At 45.4% G+C, this 22,680-nt stretch overlaps 1 protein-coding gene across 1 annotated transcript; it reads right to left on the reverse strand.

Moving 5' to 3' along the window:
• Positions 1-4,798: 4,798 nt before the first annotated feature.
• MOSPD1 (motile sperm domain containing 1) lies at positions 4,799-22,061 on the reverse strand. The gene is made up of 6 exons (XM_054388546.1): positions 22,028-22,061; positions 15,949-16,205; positions 15,705-15,780; positions 11,138-11,364; positions 9,147-9,308; positions 4,799-5,841 (listed from the first exon to the last, which is right to left on the reverse strand). Exons 2-6 carry the CDS (start codon positions 16,100-16,102, stop codon positions 5,810-5,812), a joined length of 651 nt encoding a protein of 216 aa, XP_054244521.1. The 5' UTR covers positions 16,103-16,205; positions 22,028-22,061; the 3' UTR covers positions 4,799-5,809.
• Positions 22,062-22,680: the final 619 nt, after the last annotated feature.

The raw sequence follows: 22,680 nt of genomic DNA on the forward strand, positions 1-22,680 counted from the left end.
GAGCCTAAGCCAGTTTGCTGATGGTATCAAACTGGGAGGAGTGGCTGACACCCTGCCAGGCTGTGCTGCCATTCCGTGAGACCTGGCCAGGCTGCAGAGTTGGGCAGTCAGAAATAGAATGAAATTCAACAAGGGCAGGGGTAGAGTCCTGTAGCTGGGGGAGAGCAACCCCAAGGGCCAGTACAGGTTGGGGGCTGATCTGTTGGAGAGCATCTCTGGGGAAAAGGACCTGGTTGTCCTGGTGGACAACAGGATGGCCATGAGCCAGCAGTGTGCCCTCCTGGCCAAGAAGGCCTCAGTGGTCTCCTGGGGTGCATCAAGAAGAGTGTGGCCAGCAGGTTGAGGGAGGTTCTCCTCCCCCTTTACTCTGTCCTGGTGAGGCCACACCTGGAGTAGTGTCCAGTTTTGGGCTGCCTGGTTCAAGAAGGACAGGGACCTCCTGGAGAAGGTACAGCAAAGGGCTACAAAGATGCTGCTGAGGGAACTGGAACATCCCTCATGAGGAAAGACTGAGAGAATGTGGTCTAAGAGCAGAATGATATGCTTAAGATACTTTAAAATGCTTAAAACACTTTAAAAATACTTAAAGGGTGGGTGTCAGGAGGACAGGGCCAGGCTGTTTGCAGTGGTGCCCAGTGACAGGACAATGGGTAACAGGCATCAGCTTGAACATCTAAATATGAGGTGGAACTTATTTACTTTGAGGGTCACAGAGCACTGGAGCAGGTTGCCCAGAGAGGTGGGGGGGTCTCCATCTCTGGAGACATTCAAAACCTGCCTGTCATGGGAATTCTACCAAAATCCACTGTAATATTAAAGACAGGGAGAAGAAGGGCTGCTTTGTTGTTGTTGTTTTCTTTTCTAACTTGCTATAAAGCTTATCCAGCAATATCATAGAAAGCAGAAGGGCTTGCAGCTCAGGGCAGTGAAACACTGCAACAGCTTGCCCAGAGATGTGGTAGAACGCCCTGGAGGCATTCAAACTTGACAGGGCCCTGAGTAACCTGATCTAGTTGGGGATGTCCCTGCTGACTGCAGGGTGGGTTGGACTGGATGACCTTTGAGGGTCCCTTCCAACCTCATGCATTCTAAGTTTCTCCCAGCAACCAGCAGCAGAACGAGGGGACACAGTCTCAAGCTGTGCCAGGGGAGGTCTAGGCTGGATGTTAGGAGGAAGTTCTTCACAGAGAGAGAGACTGCCCATTGGGATGTGCTGCCCAGGGTGGGGGTGGAGTCACCATCCCTGGAGATGTTCAAGAGAAGCCTGGATGAGGCACTGAGTGCCATGGTCTGGTTGATTGGGTAGGGCTGGGGGATAGGTTGGACTGGATGAGCTTGGAGGTCTCTTCCAACCTGGTTGATTCTATGATTCTATTTCTAAATTCTATTTCTTTCTTTCTTTTTTTTTCTTTTTTTCCAGCCAGGAGGGTCTCAGCCAAGGTCAGAGGGCAAAGTACCTGAGCTGCTTGGGCTGAGTCTCTCAAAGTCTGTCCTGACAGAGGCAGTGATTCGAGGTTTTGGGGGGGGTTCATCCCTGAATTTTGAGGTTGCCCTGGATCACCATGGGCCCTGTAAAGCACAGAGCACTCAGCACCTCAAAACTTACTTTCCCATAAACAAAAGATTCCTGGATCTGGTTTACAGGCTGAGGCAAGCTCCCTTCTGTGGGGATGGATTACCAGGGCAAGTAAGTCTGAAGTAAGGGATTTGTGCTCCTGAGAAAGGAAAGGGGTGATGGAACTTGGCATTTAGAAGGAAAGCAGTTGGAAGCCAGGTGTCTTAAGCACACACTGACAAATGAGGACCTCAGTTCAGTGATTTACTGCCAAAGCTGCTTGGCAGCCCTCCTTCCAGTTTAGGCTTGTTGGTTATCAGATGCTTCCTACACCTGGACATAGAGTGAAATAACACAGGATTGGCTTTGACAGTTCCCAGCTAGTTGATTCCAGGAAGGATCTCTCTGCTTTGCTGCACAGACACAGTTCTGTGTACAGGCTTCTCTTTGAGCTGCTGCAAATACCACTGCTGAGCTGTTTCAGTAAGAGCAGGGACTGTCACCATCTGCCAGCAGGCTTGGTCACCTTCCTGGGGCATGCTTTGAGAAATGTCAGCAGCTCAGCACTTCCCTTTACAGGCACTGGAACAGTTTCCAGGTGATTTCCAGTGTGAGGGAGGGCGCCAGCAGCTGTGAGCCCTGCACCCCATTATTTGAAAGCCCTGGAGCCTGTCCCTGGAGCTCTGAACGAGGGATGCTGGGTCTGCTGCAGATCGAAGCATTCTGTGACTCACTCCTTTGGAGGCAAGAGGGCTGTCTAAGCATTTGCTGATCCAGACAAGTGCAAACACCTACCGGAGCTCATGTCCCAAGCCCAGAGGTATGAGGAGTGACGCTGCTGAAGGTGATCTTAGCAGCACTCCCAGCTCCTGCCTGCCAGCACTGCTTGTTGGAGAGACTGGTGCCATGGCAAGTGCTAGGTAAACAAGCTGGTTGCTTCTGCTGGATGATCTTAAAGTCCTCCTAAGTGCCTGCTGAAAAGTGCTTTTCCACTGCAAGGAAATGACTGGTTTGGTTTGGTTGTGTGGAGAGCCAGGAATGGGAAATGCCAGTGAACACTGAACTGCTTTTCCTGCTGTCTGTAAGATGAGGCAGGTTCACTGTCCTCAGGTCTTATTTCAAAGGCACCCAGGGTCCTGCAGCAATATTAAGCAAGAACCAGAGATGTGTGCATGCATAAAGCCAGGGTTAGGTGCATCAGGAAACAGAACTCTTGTGTATCCACCTGCTGAAACTCAACCAGTGTCTCCCTGTGGCCATGCCTAACATGATTTGATACACCCCCCCCGCCTCACAGTGCTCAACTGAAATTGTGCTCAGATCTTTGTTTTCCCAACACTGGAATAAAGCTGTGATTATCCAGTGTGCTGGAACCTCCCTGAAGTAGAAAGCAGTCAGAATTCACACTTCTCAAGCCAAATTAATGCCCAGGTGCCATTTTGGACCTGCATCCACTGAGTTACACTCTGCATTGAGGAATGGGTTTGTGTGTATTGTTCCTTGCCCCTGGAAAAGAAACTTTTTGTTACTGAGGATTTCTTTGGCCAAGGTGTTTTTCTGCACCAGTTGCTCCTCTTTACAGAATCACTGAATGGTAAGGGTTGGAAAGGACTTCTGGAGATCATCAAGTCCAACCCCCCTCTGCCAGAGCAGGATCACCTAAGGCAGGTCACACAGGAACACAATCCAGGTGGATTTGGAATGTCTCCAGAGCAGGAGACTCCACAACCTCTCTGGGCAGCCTGCTCCTGGGCTCTGCCACCCTCACAGTGAAAAAGTTTTTCCTCATGTTCACATGGAACTTCTTAAATATGAATGCTGGCAGTTTGGGTCTCTGTTGTCCTGTCACCTCACTTCCCAAGTGTCCTGTGTGTGCTGTCCTGCAGCACTAAGGGGTCTTACAAGTCTTGGTCATAGGGGTCAAGACTTGGGTGGAGTCAGGAACATGAAAACCTTCTTTACTTTGAGGGTGGCAGAGCCCTGGAGCAGGCTGTCCAGGGAGGTTGTGGAGTCTCCTTCTCTGGAGACTTTCAAGGCCCACTTGGATGTGTTCCTGAGTGACCTGCCCTAGGTGATCCTGCTCTGGCAGGGGATTTGAACTTGACCTTGAGAGGTCTCTTCCACCCCCTACCATTCTGTGAGTGTGACTGTTGAGTTCCTCTATGTGGGATTCTTTCTCTTCTGTACTTCTGTTAGTGCCTGGCCAAGCATGATCCTGGTCCATGACTGCAACTCCAGGATATGAGGAAATAAATAAACAAAGGTGAGTTTGTGTTTTGGGTTGTTTTTTTTTTTAATCCCTATAAAATGTATCTCAACACCTACCTGCTAGGCTGGTTACCACACAACAGTTTTGTTCTCCCTAACTTCAGAGCCATTCCATTGCCCTTCCTCCTCACACAGCAGGCTGAACCTCCTCATGTAACTCAGAACTTAACAGTGAAGCTCCAAGGGTGCAGCTCTGCAGTGGCAGGGAGAGCACTGGAAGGCAAGCAGGGTGTCTGCAGCACAGGCTCTGCAACACAGCCTTCTCAAAGCACCTACTAGCTTCATCTGTTTGTGTTTGTTTTTTAATGAGCATTAATGCTTGACTTAGTTCTCTGTCATCTGATAACCTGATGACACCATCTCAGTCCTTCTGAGAATCAAACTGAAGCAACATCCACAACCTCAGTTGTTCTGAGAATCAAACTGGAGCAACATTTTATTGCCATTTTAAAGGCTTCCTTGTATTAGAGAAAAACAAAATAGAAAGTACAGTGATTAACAATTCAAATCCAACCTTTCTCTCACTGGTATCTTCATCCTTTGTTATTTCCATGCATCAGCAGAAAAGTGACCCATAACATGCAGAGGGAAAGGAGATTTTAATTTCCAGAATGATTTTTATACAGATCAGAGCATATTAATTATAGAGACTTCTTAGACACCAAGGCGGTTGTGTATGAATCAAGCACAGCAAGAGCAGCCCTGCAGCAGAAAGGGTTTTAAACTGCAACTTCTCACCACGGAGCTGTCAAATGAAGGGAAACACTTGTTCCATGAACCAGGATAAATGTTTAATGAGTAGAAAACTGGAATTGGAGAGGACTTTTCTGATACAAAAGAAATCCCCCACCTTAGCTGGGGCTGGGTGGGGAAGGGATGGTGTAGAGGAATTCCTTTGTTGCTATACTTTGGGCTCTAAAATGGGGCGGGGGGGGAAAGGGTGAATTCTTCATTAGTATGCAGTGTGAGCTCACCTGCTGCCAATGCTGCTCATCTCCCACACTGCATGTGTAGATTGAGGTGTGGATTGGATGTTGAGGGTAGATTCAGGCTGGACAGCAGAGGAAGTTCTGCACAGTTAGGGTGGGAAAACACTGCAACAGGTTGCCCAGGGATGTAGTTGAAGCCCCATCCCTAAAGACATTCGAGATGACTTGCTGTGGCCCTGGGCAGCCTTGATCTAGTTGGAGGTGTCCCTGCTGCCTGCAGGGGGGTTGGAGAAGATGCCCTTTGAGGGTCTCCCTTCCAAGCTGCTGCCATCAGTGACCCTGCACGCAGCCCTAAGGAAGGAAAGGCTCCAAGGACAGAACTCAGTTTTATTGTCCACAACTGCGATACAAAAGGGCTGCCGCAGAAATTATTCTTACCCCAGGTAAGAAACCCAGCACTCAGCGAGGGGCTGGCAAGGATATGAAGGAAGGCAGGGGAGAGAAGGACTTCTTCACCTAAAATTCATGGTTTATTTCCTCGATGGAACTGTTCATTTTCTTCCATGAAGAGTCAGGACTCTCCTCTTCCTGCTCTGGAGACAGCAGTGTTTTGCACCAGCCTCAAGCCTGTATAACCACCAACCAAACAGCTTTTACAGGAGACTTTTGCTTTTAGAGTGAGCACACACTGATGGGAACATAGACTAAAAATAACAAATGTTGCTTTAATAAGGATTTCAGTTGTTGTTGTTGATGTTTTCCTTTGTTTTTTATACAGTAGGTGTAGATAGAAAAGTTGTTGTCTTTTTTTTTTCCCAATTATTTTCACAGGTTATCATTGAACATTTCATAGCTGTCTGTTACAGAAGCACCTGAAAAGTGCTTTGAGTCTTTTTGTTTATTATACAGAGTTAAAATATATTACACTTCTGAAGGGATCTTAAATCACTGTAAGGGGGGTTGCTAGCGTCTTAGTGAGCCAAATGGGAGTAAAAGGCAGTCCACATTCATGGTGTGAATATACAGTAAGGTGTTGGACATCCTATTAACTCATTGCTCATGTTCTCAAAATAACCATGGTGATGAGACCTGAAAGAGAAGAAGGGAGAACTGAATGTTTTCGTTTGGTCAAACAAAACATTTCCAACGCTTGCCCGGCACAGGACGTAAACACACACAGAAGGGATTGACAGATACACGGAGAATGGATTGATGGAAGCATTTCACTTCAATGTTAGAAGTATTGCTCCCAGTTTTGATGTAGGCATAGAATCTGAATTCTAGAATGGCAGGGGTGGGAAGGGACCTCTAGAGATCACCTAGTCCAACCCCCCTGCCAGAGCAGGATCACCTAGGGCAAGTCACACAGGAACACATCCAGGTGGGTGTTGACAGTCTCCAGCAAAGGAGACTCCACAACCTCTCTGTGCAGCCTGCTCCAGGGCTCCAGCACTCTCACAGGAATGAAGTTTGTCCTTATGTTGAGGTGGAACTTCCTGGGTTCCAGCTTGTGCCCACTGTTCCTTGTCCTATCACTGGCCACCAGAGAAGAGAGCCTGGCACCTTCATTTTGACACCCACCCCTCAGATAGTGATAGACATTGATCAGATCCCCTCTCAGCCTTCTCTCCAGATTAAACAACCCCAGGTCTCTCATCCTTTCCTCATAGGAGAGATGTTCAAATTCCCCATTCATCCTTGTAGCTCTCTGTTGGACACTCTCCAGCACATCCCTGTCTCTCTTGAACTGGGGAGCCCAAAACCAGACACAGTATTCTAGGTGTGGTCTCACCAGGGCAAAGTAGAGGGGGAGGAGAAGCTCCCTAGACCTGCTGACCACACTTTTCTTGAAGCACCCCAAACAACTGTCAAACAAAGGCCACTGAAGTGCAGTGTCTCTAGTAACTACATGCCAAAGGAGCTATAAATGCTGCAGGCAATGATTGATTTCACTACTGGAACATCTGAACCCTGAGATTTTGACTGAGGGTAACACTAGCAGACAAGCCAAGATAACATTTTTCAGGGAGGGGGGCTAGTTATGGGCAGTGTAATCCAAATGCTGAATCATCAAGTTAAGGCAAGTTAGCTGAAGGCTCTAAGACATTTGTTTCTACTCCTATGCAGAGTAACTGATCAAAGTTACTAATTCCAGACAAAGATGTTAAGCTTCCTTGTCAGTCTGCACAGGGAGCTTTCTACAGACTCTTTGTTGTGACCTTTAAAGGGGGAGGAAAGAGGCAAAAAAAAATAAAGTGCTCTGAGAGAGGTTAAAACCAATTAAAACCAGATGAAAGAAGGAAATGTGGGGCTAATAAACCTACTCATGACACACTGAAAAGTTCACTTTAATTATGTGCTGGTACAGCAAAAAGTACAAATCTGCAAGTTTTTAGCTGTGAGTTATATTGCACAAGGCAAAGGGGAGTATGGAAAAAAACATCAGGACTCCTTGAATTCCAACCTTACCTAACATCAAAACAGAAATTTCCCAGCTCTTAGGCAATCTTCCTTTCTTGCAGGCTGAGATGATGTTAGTACAGCAGCCTTTCACTGCAGAGAGTTCAGCTAAAGCCTACAGATCTCACCATGGATAAAGCCATTTCTGAGACTTTTACTATCCTGATTTAATGATTTACTTAATGAAGATTTTTGAAGATAGAAGCATGACAGCACAGAGCTGTACTGCTGCCTTCCATTAGATAAGCAATTTAGCCATTAAAGAGGAATCAGAGTTCAGCTATTTCTTCAGGTCTGTATTAGCTTTGGCAATCAGTCCCAGCACAATAGCTGCAGGCCTTGGATTCCCTACATCATCACAGAGCCACAACAGAGGCTTCTGGAAGGTGCTGCAGGACAGTCTGTCCCACTTGTATAGGGACTTTCAGGCAAAGGTTTAACTCCTTTCTGTCAAGCAAAGGCTTCCCAAATGTTGTACAGCCCAGTTGGTGTGGCATTGATCTCCCTTGCTGCACAATCCAGTTGGAATTTGCTGTGGAAGAAAGTGTTTTTCATCCTCTCAAGAGTAACCAGCAAGAGCTGCACACAGAAGAATCTTTTCATGAAAACTAAAACCATTGCTCCCAAAGGAATCAAGATCTGCAGGATCTTCAAAGTGAATCTAGAACTAGGTTCAGTTGCTGCAGATGTATGAAGTCAAATGGCTTGCTACAATAGTTACCAGCAGAAACTGGAGTAAATTTCAAAACTAGAGATAAAACCAAAGTTAGGATTACTGGAAGGTCCTGATCATAGAATCAGTCAGGGATGGAAGGGACCACAAGGATCATCCAGTTCCAACCCCCCTGCCATGGGCAGGGACACCTCACACTACATCAGCCTGGCCAGAGCCTCATCCAGCCTGGCCTCAAACACCTCCAGGGATGGGGCCTCAACCACCTCCCTGGACAACCCATTCCAGGCTCTCACTACTCTCATGGGGAAGAACTTCTTCCTCATGTCCAGTCTGAATCTTCCCACTTCCAGCTTTATTCCATTCCCCCCAGTCCTGTCACTACCTGATAGCCTAAAAAGTCCCTCCCCAGCTTTCTTGTAGGCCCCTTCAGATACTGGAAAGCCACAATAAGGCTGCAAATACATCCCCATCAGCTCAGGTGAAGAGCAACCAGTGGGTTTCAAAACCACTTCAGCAGACTGCATGAGTCAGGCAGCTGAGTGTGTGCATTAACCATCAAGAACTTCCATCCTTCCCCATCACTACCTCACCTCTAGCTCTCAGTTTGAATCTGCCTAGCTTGCTTCCTTTAAATCCTCATTTCTGCCAGGTGGGACAGGAGAACTGAGTTTAAGTGGGACTGTTCTTCAAATCTGAAATAGTTATAGAAAAAGAGTCATAACCAATGAAATGTGCAACTTCACTCTGCTTCCTCATTTAGCAGCAAGTTGCAACTCAGGAAGAACTGTGGATGGTGGTGGGCTCTCAGGAGGGCTTTACAAAAACTTATTTCTACACATTTCAACTGCTTATCAAGAAGGCAGTGAATGGAGCCTTTCAGACCAGTTGGAGAGAGAGCAATGAAATAACAGAAGAGATTGAGGTTCTGCAACAGAGCAACTCTCTATTTCAATAAAAGAATAAGAAACAGCACATTCCATTCAGTTTTGTTGGCAGATGACTGCCCTTGGCTGGTCATCAAATGAAGGTGAAATTAACAAGCAGTGGCCTGTATAATAAGTATCAACTACAATCTGGCATAAAATACTTAAAATAGCTAATTTATCCTGATGTCACTATGGCTGCAAGTCAAATATAAGCAGAGCTGCAAACCCAAATGTAAGGTGATGCTCTGTCTGAAGCCACTGGCAAACAAAGGAGAAGTTTCTCAACTCAGAGAAGCTGCAGGGAAACATTTACAACACCCCCAACTACTTACCTAAAACATAAGCAGCTACTAACTTTTGATTCACGCTTAAATGGAGGTAGAGAGGCACCAGGGATTCCATTTCCCCCAATGTAGGTAGCATTAGTGCTGCAACACACACTATTCCTAGGAAGACTGTTAGTAAACTAGGTCCCGACGAGGCAGTTCTGTTTTCTGAAACACAAGAGAGAACCCAGCGGTGAGGAACACCCAACCCACATCAACATTAAAGACTCTGCAGTACATCAGAGCTGCAATAGCCAGAGGTTTTCTTTTCTCCCTTGGAAGGTTGGAAGGGGTGGAAAGCAACTTTTCAACCCACCCTTCTAAGCTGTCTGCATTTTGGAGAGGAGAAAGCTGCTCCTTGTTCTGATGCTGGAACTTGTTTTCACATGGCTTCCCAAACCCCTCCCCCGTCTGGAGGGACAGAGCCCGCCAGCCCCAGTAGCTGTACACACAACACATTCATCACAGCTGGATGTTTCAGCAGTGCTTGAGGTTTCACCATGCATCCTGACTCCACTCCTTGCTGTGTGCCTGCAGTGATTGGTAATCACTTAGGAAACAACACCTAAAAGAGCTCCACAGGCAGAGAACTGCTTCCACCTCCAGAATAAAACTTGGCTACAGGACAAGCACAGATTCCTGGGCCAGATCAGTTCCCCTTCTTTCGTTAGGGGCTGCACCTGCCAGAACCAGTTGCCAACAGGAAAAAAAAAAATCAGTAATATTTGAATCTTACTCTAAAAACTGTGAAAATGAACAGTGCAACATCCCCAGAATAAGGGCATACAAACCAGAGCTGAACTCTCCTTCATATGCTTTACTGTGCTGCAGTTTAACAGCTGGAACCTACTCAAAGGCACAGTTGTGTAATCTTTGAAAGAGCTGCTAACATGTTCAGTGAATACCTCTAACCAAATTCTCAAGGCTTACTGGAAACTAGCCAAGGTTTCCATCAAGTTCTTCCATCCTCAGTGACTAGCAACATGTGTCCTATTTCAATTCCAGGAATCTGGAATTTCTAGGTTGCAGGTTAGATGCAAAGATCGTAGTTGCTGTGTAAGCAAGCAATAGAATGGAGTCACCAAGACTTTCTTTAAGCACTTGGATAAAGACAGGTTGTCCAGGATGGTTCAAAACTTCTCTGCTGGAACAGCTACCACAAGCAACATTTAGTTCTGGGAACCCAGACATCTCCCTAAGTTTGCTTTAACCAGGTACCCTACTAATAACTATCTGGAGGGGGTTTTTAGTAGAAGGTGTTTCATCAAACAACAAACTAAACAGTCAGTTTGGTTTGAACAAGAGGAACACTCAAGCAAGTTCAGCTGTTTTCTAGAACTGATGTTTGTTCTTGTCATGAAAAATTAAACAGTGACAAGAATATTACAGTATAAATCAATGAAAGAACAAGGCTGCCAAGTTGAGAAGTGGTTTAGATTTAGATCTGGTACAACTTGATACTTTTTCTATCTCCCCTTACCCCTTTTGGTCCAGGTTTTGCCCCAGACTGTTGATTCACCTCCTCACCTACAAAGCATGCAGAGTTTTCTGTTAGCCCCTAAGCTTCTCTGTGTTTGTGAGGCAGACAAAGGAGCACTTTAGAAAATGTTTTGGCAGTATTTCCTGCTCCTCCGGAAATGGAGGATTAAGGGTTTGGAACAAACTCAGGAGGGGCATATGTTCTGAGACAGCCCAAGGAAAAAAACACCATACCATCCTTTTGCAGGCAAACTCCCATCAGCTGCAACAGAGCTCCTGCACCAGGGGAACAGAAAATCTACTCTCCAAGGTCTGACATGCAAACACGGGGCAGCAAAGGGGCTTGGTTAATCGAGACAGCATAAGCAGAGTAGTCATAGTTTGGGTTCTTGGACACTGTCATCTCCTAGTGATAAAAACAGTCTTACAGGTAAATAAAAAGAACTACTTCTGAATTTATGCTAGTGAACTATTGATAACTGATTCAGAAGACAGGAAGGGTAAAAGATTTCAACTACCTGGTTGACACAAAGACTGATCAAAAAAGACACTTTCAGCCAGGTGTTCTTTTATCCGTTTTTCCTCCTCTTCCTTTTGTTGCTGTTGCTCCTTTGCAGATGGAAGTAGAGTAGCAATAATCTCCTTTTTCCCCAGTGCTTTCCTCTGGCTCTGCTCAGACACTTGCAGACGGAATTTATCTATCACACCATAGTAAGCAGCCCGGACATCTCTGTGACGAATCACACTGCAGAGGAAAACATCGTTTTCAGCCAGAGGAACTCATCAGGAGCCTGCCTCCTGTGGAATTACAGCCCACAGCCCTCCCACAAAGACACACTCCAATAGGCCACATCCCTGGTGCCTCTTCCAGCACCCACAGCTCTGGAAGCTTTCATCTTGCCTTCACTTCCCACCATCCCTTATGTTTGCTCTGATTCCCAAATATATGTATGCTTTACTGGCTGGCCAAAAAGAACAGGTAATTCATGGAGTGGGTTGGATTGGAAAGGACCTTGAAGATCATCTAGTTAGAATCACAGAATCAGTCAGGGTTGGAAGGGACCACAAGGATCATCTAGTTCCAACCCCCCTTCCATGGGCAGGGACACCTCACACTAGATCATCTAGTTCTGCCACTAGAGCAGGTTGCTCAAGGCCCTGTCCAGCCTGGCCTTGAACACCTCCAGGGAGGGGGCATTCACGACCTCCCTGAGCAACCTGTGCCGGTACAGAATCATAGAATGGTCTGGGTTGGAAAGGACCTCCAGAGGTCATCCAGTCCAACCCCAACTACAGTCAGCAGAGACATCCTCCACTAGATCAGGTTGCCCAGAGCCCTATCAAGCCTCACCTTGAATACCTACAGGTGTCCCAACCACCTTCCCGGGCAACCTGTTCCAGTGTTCCACCACCCTCATAGTAAAGAACCTGTTCCTAACATCCAATCTAAATCTGCTCTTCTCACTTAATTCTTTATTTCAAGTACACCTTTGCCTCAATATGAGGCCTAGCTGCCAATGTGCATGAAACACCAATTATCTGAAAGATACCTTCCTGTCAAAGTTGTTTCCTGATTTTAAAAGGTATGGGGGGATTAGAGTGGACAGGGAAGGAAAGAAGAAAAGTAAGACTGCCAACACTTGGAGAGGTGATGGCAAAATTCTAGGGGTTTGAGGCAAGCAGGTTCAAAGCTTTAAACTGTACTTGCTCAGGAGCAAAACTCATTCCCCCTTTATGTACAGGAGTCAGCTAGATGTAAAGGGACTTTCAAAATCAGAAGCCTACCCTCAAGAGCACGTAACAGTGCAGTAAAGATGACAGCTGTGCAATAAAAATGGCAGCTATGTGTCTACAAACATTACCCACTGAAAAAGAGGTGAGAAAATCTGGGTATCAATGGCAGAGCTCTGTGCTATTATCAATCTAGCTACCTTGAGCATGTTTCACAGCCTGCACTGAAATGCATGATGCTGCAGATACTTCAGTAGCTACCAGGAGCTATGCTGGGTGTAGCAGCACGAGCTGCAATCAGATCTCAGATTGCAGAAATATCCTCTGAGTTACAGCTCAAGTCAGTTACTCTCTTGGTAAACCTTCTCCTCACTGTCCAGCAGCCACTCTTGCTCTGCTGTTTTTAATACACTGACCAAGGTGGCTTTGACAGTAAAACAGCTGTTGCATTCTTTCTAGTTTTAGGGCATTTCATGGGCAAAATTATATGTGGGACCTACAAAAGGCACAGTTTTAAAATAACAGTGATCAAAGGTAACAACAGATCTCCAAGCAGTGCTCTGCTCAACTGCCTCCTCTCTGCAGTTATGATTCATTATGAAAATACTTCTCTAGCATTAAGGAAAAAAGAAAAGTCACATTCAGCTTTTTGAATCTGTATTAGCTCTTTGGGTTAACATGGATTTTAGTTATTTTTCCCAAGTGGAAAACTTTATTTGGTTGGTTGTTGGGTTTGTTTTTTTTTTTTTTTCTTTTGTTTGGTTTGGGTTTTTTTCTTGGTTGTGTTTTGTTTAGTTTGTTATTGTTGTTTTTCGTTGGGTTTGTGTGTGTGTGTGCAATGCCATTTTAGATTTTAAAGACAATTCACATAAGTGATTTGGCATTTTAGATTTTAAAGATAACACACATAAGTGATTTGGCTTTAGGAAGGCTGCCATCTCCTGAGATATCAATAAATGCTTCTACCTTTAGAAAGACAGGACAGTAGTCTTGAAAATGCTTCAAGAAAACTTTTTTTTTTTTAATAACATATACACTAAATTGCTGCAAGAACCAGGTTTTTGTGTTTCAGTCTTCATTTAAAAGAACTGTACCTGCCATCACTAACACACAGATTCACAGAATGGATTGGGTTGGAAGGGACCTTAAAGATCATCTAGTTCCAATCCCCCTGCCATGGGTAAGAGACACCTCCCCCCAGCCCAGGTTGCTCAAGGCCTCATTCAACCTGGCCTTGAATGCCTCCAGAGAGGTGGCATCCACAGCCTCCCTGGGCAACCTGTTCCAGTGTCATCCCACCCTCACTAAAGAATTTCTTCCTCATCTCCAGTCCAAATCTATCTTATTCCAGCTCAAAGCCATTATCGCCTTATCACTACAAGCTCTTTGTAAAAAGTCCCTCCCCAGCTTTCTTGTAGCCCCCTTCAGGTACTGGAATGCTGCTCTAAGGTCCTCCTGCAGGCTTCTCTTCTCCAGCCAGTGCTTGTAACTGCTATCTGGATTGAGTGTTCAAAAAGGAAACAGACTGTCCTCCCCCCAAAGCAAGAGGGCTGCAGGAATGTATGTAGTTTTATGTCACTCTAGAGGCAGAAAACTGTGTTTATGACATGCTTTCAGCAAGGTGAGTGCTGGCTGGGCAACTGCCTTCACTGAAACAAAAGGCTTTCTCCCCCCCAACAATCCTAATTCATACAGCCCTTAACATATTAGAAAAGCAGATTCAACACTTATTCCTTCCTTTCACAATTTTGCTTCTACTTTCAGTACCATGGTAGTACCAACCTAACCCGAACCTTTACATAACACTGTGCTGTGAGAACATGCATCAGCTTGCCAAGCAAAGAGATGTTTTCTGCAGACCCTTATAAACAGATACATTCTCCTGTTTCCTTTTAGAGACCATTGCATAATTGGAAGCTCTGTAGAATATCTGTTTATCTGGCAAATGGCCATACTTGCATAGTACTGCTCATATCCTAGCAGTAAACACTGCCCCTTAGACAGCAGCCATTGGAACTGGATGGGGTTTGTGCTGCACAAAAACACTCCTTTGGAAACATGCATATGTCTTATTTTCCTTTATTTAATAAAAAACATTTGTTTAGGATTAACCAAAACAATCACGCCTGTGTAAATGTCTGCCAAAGCCTGCAACAGCTCCCTGATACACTGCTTCCTTCCATTTTTAGGATTGATTTAATAGTTCCATGTTTTTAAACTTCCATTCTATTTAGCAAGTCTTTTGAATTTTCCTAATTACACCTAAGGAACAGAGTCTGTTTATCTTCTTTATCTAACAGAAGATGTAGCTTTGTGGTTTTTCTTTTTGGGTATGCCCATCTGTTAGCCAGAGATTCCAGAAGGTGTTTCAAATTTCAATTCAGAAAGCTCAGTCTGCTCTTTTAAGTATTTCCTGCTTTTTGTAGTTTTATCTGTACATCAACACAGAAATAATATGGAAGATGGAAAGAGTTGGTCTATTTTAGCTTATGGATCTATGCTACTTTGAATTAAAGCACCCTACAGAATTTATGTATTATTTTGGTCACTTAAGTGGCCTTCTTAATTTTCTCTGTTATTGGGTTAGGACCTGACAGCAAAAAAAAAAAAAAAAAAGTAAAGGGGAGACTGAGATCTATGAATAAGATGTGGTTGGGGTGAAAGGTAGGCAAAAGTATCTGTATGAAAAACGGCCCAGGAAAGTGTGCTCAGAAGAACTGCAAACATTTTCACTTTGCCAATCTGCAAACAAGTATTTCTCATATGGGAATCTCAGTCCTGGGGGTGTTCCTTTTCTTGTTATTTCTAACAAAAAAAGTGCTCAGAGGAGTCTCATATTACTCTCACTGCTGGTTTACAAACTATACTACAGGATGAATTTACTAGCAATTTATTGATGCCTGATGAAGAAAATTAAAGAGTATGTCTGACACTGTAATCCTCTGCCCTTGAGTGAAAGGATAGCTAAGACCAGATGGTCACAAGAATATAGGAGATTAGGAAAATACTGTATGAATATAGGAGATTAGGAAAATACTATATTTTCACACAACTTATCTTATACATACATTCATGGGTTCATGATTTGGGACCTTGAAGATCATCTAGTTTCAACCCCTCTGGCACTAGCAGGGACACCTTCCACTAGACCAGGTTGCTCAAGGCCTCATCCAACCTAGCCTTGAACACCTCCATGACCTCCCTGGGCAGCCTGCTCCAGTGTCTCACCAGCCTCACTCTAAAGAACTTCTTCCTCATATCTATGCTGTCCTTTACTACCTCTTAAATAAGAAATTAAGATAATACAGTGTTGTACATCAGAAAAAAAACCCCAACCAACCAGCTTTTACTTACATATCAACACAGCACTGAGGCTTCACTGCACCTGTAGCATCAACCACCGCATATTTATTTGGAGTTGTACAAAGAACTGCAATGAAAAGGACAGCAGTGGTAACAAAGCAGGAAGGAATACTTCACCAACTTCATCAACAGATATAAGTAAAGAGTTTGGCTTTGTAACAAATACATGAATCATAATTGGACTGTTCAAGATCACCAACTAACCTTTAAATAGAACTTAACCTAAGAAACCCACCTTTGAATTTTAAGGCAAACTCATAGGGGTTATATAGAGTCAACACCTGCTTGTGTGTTGACTGGTCATCTGCATAAAATATAAGTTCTGTAGGAAAAACAAAAACAGGAAGATTTCCTTCCACTAACTCTGGCTGTCTTTTTTGTTGCTGCATTGGCACTGAATCCTCCTTGCTGCTTCTTGTGTTCTTATGATTTTGTATCCTCAGAGACTTCAGTTTTTGAATCGTTTAAGAATTCCAAAGCATTTTGGCAATTCTAAAGGAAAAAAGGGGAAAAAAACAAAACAAAAAAAAGAGAGAAGGCAAGAAGATTATTTCCATAAGTCTATACTAAACTGAAGCAGTCAACAAAGGTGTAAAAAATATCAAATACAATGCTTGGTTATGGATCTACCTTTACTTAAGTTCCTTTAAAATACAGAAATGAAAAAAAAAAACCCATACTTGCATGGGGTTTCCATCAGCTTAACAACCTGCTATCAAATACATGGATAACCACTTCTCCAGTGTATCATAGCAGCATTTTGGGGTCCCACTCCAGACCAGAGTCTTTGCAACACAAACCAAACACCACCACCAAAAAAGGTATCCCCACCCTTCCCTCAGGACACTACAACTTGAAAACAAACAGCAGAAATAAGGAAACACAAGGACCTAAGCCAGCAGTAGTCACTGTTTAGGCAGGTGACCTTCCTGGATGAGGTATAATATCCGCTCAGGTAGGCGCTGAGGTATGTCAAACCCCTGAGACTCAGAACCAAAGAATGGGGAACACCTTCACACCTTGCTTGGACTCAACAATTGCATGGTACTCACAGGCAATGAGCTGAAAAATAACTGGCATGAGTAACACCAAATAGATTTGGGACTGACTATTTGATTAAGATCTGCCACTGCTGTCTCTAACCCAAGTATAACCATTGCAGTTCTCCCTCTGCCACCCCTCCATGGTTTTGTTTTATTTTGAGTGACATTCCTGAACTAAAAGCAGAACCCATGACCCGACCAAGCAACAATCCCAAACGTAATTCATAAAAGAAAATTAAAGCCAGGCTCCTCAGCACACATACCACTGACTTGACACACTCCAGCCAGGACAAAGTGAAACAGCTACACAGAGATTTCCCCCAAGAATGTCATGTGTTACTGTATCTCCTACAGGTTAATTATCAAACTAGAGTTGTCCTCTCAGGCTTAACTTTGTTCTGTAGTAGAAAATATTAAAAGAACAAGCAGTTCCTACTGACTTGTTTGCTGTCATTTTCATTTCCCATGAAGCTTTGTAAAACAAGGTCCATTTCAGCTTTCTCCAGTTCGGGTGTGCCTTAGGAACTGTAGTTTCTGAACTTTGTAGCAGTGAGTGGTCCCGGTGCTATGAACAATCAAAACTCAATGCCTATTTCTGCATTCTAAACATTCACATTTCCAAGCACCAGATATTTGAAACATGACACAAGTTTAGGTGTTTACTAAGTGTATCTGTCATACCTTCAGATTTACAGGTTCTGATTCTTATTCACAGACTGAGTTTTTAAATGTATTTCTGGTTTAAAACAGCACATCATCCCTGTAGAATTTAAATTCATGGCTTTTATTGGAATGTCCTTCCCCAAGATCCAGTTTCTTTTCAGAGCACAGGTTTGTTTCCACTGCACTGAAATGCTACTAATAATATTCTGAAAACAAATCCCCAATGACAGCGTTCCAAGCTGATGTTCTGCTACCTTATTAAGCAGAGTCCAGAAAAAGAAATAGCTCTGTAAGTGGCAATTCAGGATCCTTGTGCCCCTTAGAATTTTGGTGAATCCCTTTTGTTTCAGACAAATTAACAAACTCTGGAATCACTTTGTGCAGCAAGTGTAAGCAGCATTTCTTGAACAACTTTATGTACTGTTGCTAAGTGAGATTCATTGTTCCAGTCAAACATATTAACACTATATGAAGAGCTAACATGGAAAAAATGACAGCTCATAGGAATGAAAAATAAGTTCTTTTGAAACTTCTCATAGGCAGAAGAGTAAGAATTTGGGTTCCACCCCTCCCCCCCCACCCCTGCCTGAAGTGAGCTCAATGTAGTACACAGTAATAAGCACATGTGAAAATCTTTGCTTCTCACACATACCTGTACTACATCCATTATGTGTGGCAGAAATAAAAGCAATATTTGAAAGCTACAAAAAGGGTTTTTTTCCCCCCTAAGAAATGCTTTAAACTGCATAACCAATTGTGAGCTACTGCTAGGTATTTTTAAATGGCTACATTAGAAAAAAAATTAAACTATTCATAATAATTAAGATTATTTTGATGTTTTAGTTTATTTGAATACTCAACATGTTTTATTCTGATTCCTGCCATCACACCACAACTCCAGTTTTCTCAGCTCAGCTAGCAGCTGAGTTCAGATGTCCCAAACCCCACAGATCCCAACATCACGGGAGGTATGGATCACTAAGCCTCCTAACAAGCTCATTTTTCTTATGCATAAGTTAAAAACACAATTCACAAACCTCTCAGGATTCCACAAGTTGCAGGAAGAAAGACACCAATCTTAAAAGAAGTCTATCCTGTGACTGCTTCCTTATTTAACTTGGCTGGATGAGAAGTTACCACTCAAACCAGCAAAAGGAGAGCCTGGCAAACCCAGGCCTATAGTAGACACATTTGCTGACACAGCAGTGTCATTCAGAAGATAAATGTCTGGATTTCTAAGCAAGCAACCAGTATCCTTTTTTGAGATCATCCTTTTGTCTTGCTACTTACCCTATCTCACCAAGTGGCATCACCAAAAGTACTTTTCCCAAAGCCTGCATTATAAATTACAGATCTCCTGGGGAGATCTGATGGCTTAGCATTAATAACAGCATACCCATCATATTGCACTCATCAACAAGAAACTGTAAAGGCTTTTAGAGAGGAAGGCTATGCCAGCAGAGCTTCTCAGCACAGCTTAACCCTAAAGCAGCACTCACATTCAGAACAAGGCTCAGTAGCCACCTGCCTTCAGCAGCCCAACCAGAATCACACAGAATCACTATGGTTGGAAAAGACCTTTAAGATCACCAAGTCCAACCATTATCTAACTCTACCAGGGCCACTATTACACCATACCCATGAGATCCATAAGATGGGTTTTAAATACATTTAGTGATGGGGATTCAACCACTTCCTTGGGCAGCCTGTTCCAGTCTTTGAGAACCCCTTCAGTGTAGAGGTTCTTCCTAAGGTTCAACCTAGATCTCCCCTGGTGTAACTTGATACCATTTCCTCTTGTCCTATGGGCAAAGACCAACACCCATCTCACTCCAACTTCCTTTCAAGGAGTTGTGGAGAGAGCCTTCTTTCTCCAGGCTTAACAACCCCAGTACCCTCAGCTGCTCCTCACCACATCTGTTCTCCAGATCCTTCACCAGCTTCATTGCCCTGCTCTTGACTCGCTCTAGCATCTCAATGTCTCTATTATACTGCAGGACCAAAACTGAAACCAATATTCAAGGTGTGGCCTCACCAGTGCTGACTACAAGGGTACAAACTCCTCTACTCCTGCTGGCCATGCTATTCCTGATGCAGACCGGGATCCCATTTGCCCTCCTGGCCACCTGGGCACACTGCTGGGTCAGCATACCTAGGCCAACCACTGAAAGCACACTTGTCTGCCACAGCACAGCAGATTCTTACCACCACCACCTCTGAATTTTGTGGTCAACAGTCACCAAGATTATTTGCACATCAAACAAGCAGCAACTGTACAAACCCAAGATCTGTGGTCTGAGTTCCATGACTTACACTGCACAGATGGGCTTCTCCTTGTTCTGCCAGCAAGACTCCCTGCAGGTGCAGGATCTGCCAAACACAAGGCTCAGAACAGGACACAGGCCAACGTGTGACACCTGAACACCACCAGCTCTCCTTCCAGCGCTATTTGAAATCCAGACAAACAATTGTCACTGCTACATTTTTTTTAGCACAATAAGGATCTTTCCTCCCTGAAGTTACTAAATATATATTGCTGGTGTCACAATAGCACAGATCTGCCAGTGTTTCCTTTGAAATCCCTTCCTTTAGAAATTAAACTCGACAGAGAAAAAACACAGAGTGAAATGTTAACTTCTCCCTAGGGTCAGAAACAACACCGATTGTGATTTGTTTTTACTTAGTAAGTATCTGCTGAAAAAATAAATCAAGGGAGGAAGTTTTGTGTTCCCATTTTAACTGCCAACAGCCTCATCACCATGACTTCCGAGTACATTTGTTGGGGTTTTTTCCTAACAACTGCAAATAACTGTATAGAATGTCACTTAGTAAACACGTAATTCAGAAATAAGCTCTTTACAGTTGTAGTCTCCATGTTTTTCCTTTTAAAAACTGGGTGATTACAATGTAATCTGATTTTGATGTGTTTCACAATCTACACAAGAAGCCTTTCTACACTGTAGTCAATACACTGATGCCTTTTGAGAGCATATTTACAAAACAAACGACAAAGTCTTCTTCAAAATTCCCTCTTCTGCCAGGCTGAGAGAGTCCTTGAAGCTCCATGTAAATACAGCATGCTATCTCAGGCAGATCTAGCAACATTTTGTTTCTCCCAAAGTTTCTTAAGGCCTCAACGTGCACTTACGCAAACCAATGTTTAAACTACCTGCAATTATTTGGGAGAGTCACCAACACTCAGCACAGAACCCAGCAGCCAGGATGGCTGCATTCCACTACTGCTAACTCTGTCACTGACACTCCATGACCTTGAGCAAGTTGGTTAACCTCACCTCGGTTTGCTAACCTACGAAGGCACACATTCGGCAAAGTATTTAAGTAGGTGGGTAGTCACCTTTAAACTGGCAGAACTGCTCTGATACTCTGCAAAGCCTGGGCCAAAATAATGCTATTGTTTACCTTTTTACAGGCTGAGAAATGTAATTAGTAACTGTCTCTAGGATGCTATAAAATTAAACAGTCTGAGCGTTACCTCTTAGCATGGATGACTACAACATACATAAATCATGCTGATACTGACAGCAAAATTTATTAGGACCACTTTTTTTTTTCCCCCTTTATTTTTCAAATGCTGAAAAGGTGACAGTAACAACAACAAAAAAATTCAAATGCCACTAAGAGACACACAAAAGCAAGGGAAAACGAAATGACAGCTGTGCACTGCTTCTGATCCATTCTCCCATGCAGTTCTGAAGAAACCCATGGAAGGCTTTCAAGGGCACATCTGTTTTAGTCTTGTCTCAATTTCAGGTTGCGTTTAATGCACCAAACACGCTGTTTTTTAATTGTGTGTGGTGTTCATTAGCGCTACGTGGCCTCTTCCCCTGTCTCAGACCAGGTTCAAATAAATACTCGGCTCAAATACTAAGATGCCACAGATGAACTGAGGAAAACGCTCTTTCCTCAGAGAGTTACGGCTGGAAAGGCAGCGCAGTTTGACTCTCCAAGCGCACCTACTGCAGGCAGAGCCACGGCAGTAACTGCACACGCTTAATTGATCCTCTTTGTTCTCCAACAACATGCAGCAGAGATAAAGGCTGAGGCATCTGCGCTCTAACGGCCTCTCCCCACCCTGCGCCCTGCCCTGCCAGTGACGATACCGGAGCCAGCACCTTCGCCGTCCTGCACGGCTTCCCCTCCGACACCTCGGAGCCGCTACCAGCGAGCCTCGGCCTCACCGGCACCAAGCCGACACTCACCCCCTCGGGACTGCTCGGCTCCGGCTATCCGCTCCCCGCCGAGGAGCCCCGCGGGTGAGAGGGGCCCAGCCGGGCAAGGCGGAGCCGTGCTGCGGGGGGCCTTGGAGCGCGGCCGCCGCCCCGCTCCGCCTCACGGCCCTGCCGAAGGGAAGAGCCCCAAGCACCGGGCTCCGCTAGCGCTCCCCACCCGAGCCGGCAAGGCCAGAGCTACCGGCGCCGGAAGGCCCATTCTCCCCGCTGAAGGGGAAAGGAGGCCCGGCCTATCAGCCCCTCACTGCCCGGCCCGGGCCCGGCTAACAGCCCTGGGAGGGGGCTGTCGCTCCTCCCCGTCCCCCCGCGCCCCATCCCGGAGGTGTCGCGCTGTGTCCCCCGCCCCAAACTGACTCACCCCTCCGGGGCCGCTGGGTGCGGGCTCGGCGGCGCCCCCTTTGTCCGCCGCCGCCCCCCACCCCCCCGGCCTGCTCCCGTCACTGCAGGTAGCGTCGTCGCTATGGCTGCCGGGATGGCTGCGGCCTCCCCCCGCCGGCGCCAGCCATCGCGAGCGGCGCGGCGCCCCGCCCCGCCCTGCCGCAGGCACGCCTCTGCCTCCGCCCGCCCCGTCGCCATGTTGGCTCGGCCCAGGCGGAGCTGGGCTGCTCGTCTGTGTCGCGGACTCTCTGGTATTGTTCGTCGCCCTCTTCCCCGCGGGGGGATGGCAGGCGCCTGACCCCCGGTCTGCAGCTCTCAGGGAATGCCGGTGCTATGGGTGTGCTTTCCGGGCTGCAAAAGAGGGAGGCCTAGTGGTAGGAAGCGGGAGGTGGGGTGGTGTTGCAGCTGGTCTGGCTCTCCTTTCCTATGGGAAGTCGTCTTTTAAGGACTAATTTACCTCGTCTAATGGTTTCTGAGGTCTGATGCCCCCCCCGAATGGGCTCCTGGCCGCCTCTCATGGCTCTTACTGCTGCTCACTTGGGGGCATGCCGGTTCCCAAACCCGGCTTCAGGCTCCCTTCGGCTGTGGCTGTGGGGCTGCAGCGGTTTGAATTTGGCTTACAAATGGTGGGGC

Source organism: Indicator indicator, chromosome 17 (genome assembly GCF_027791375.1).
Source record: "Indicator indicator isolate 239-I01 chromosome 17, UM_Iind_1.1, whole genome shotgun sequence".
Taxonomy (NCBI): domain Eukaryota; kingdom Metazoa; phylum Chordata; class Aves; order Piciformes; family Indicatoridae; genus Indicator; species Indicator indicator.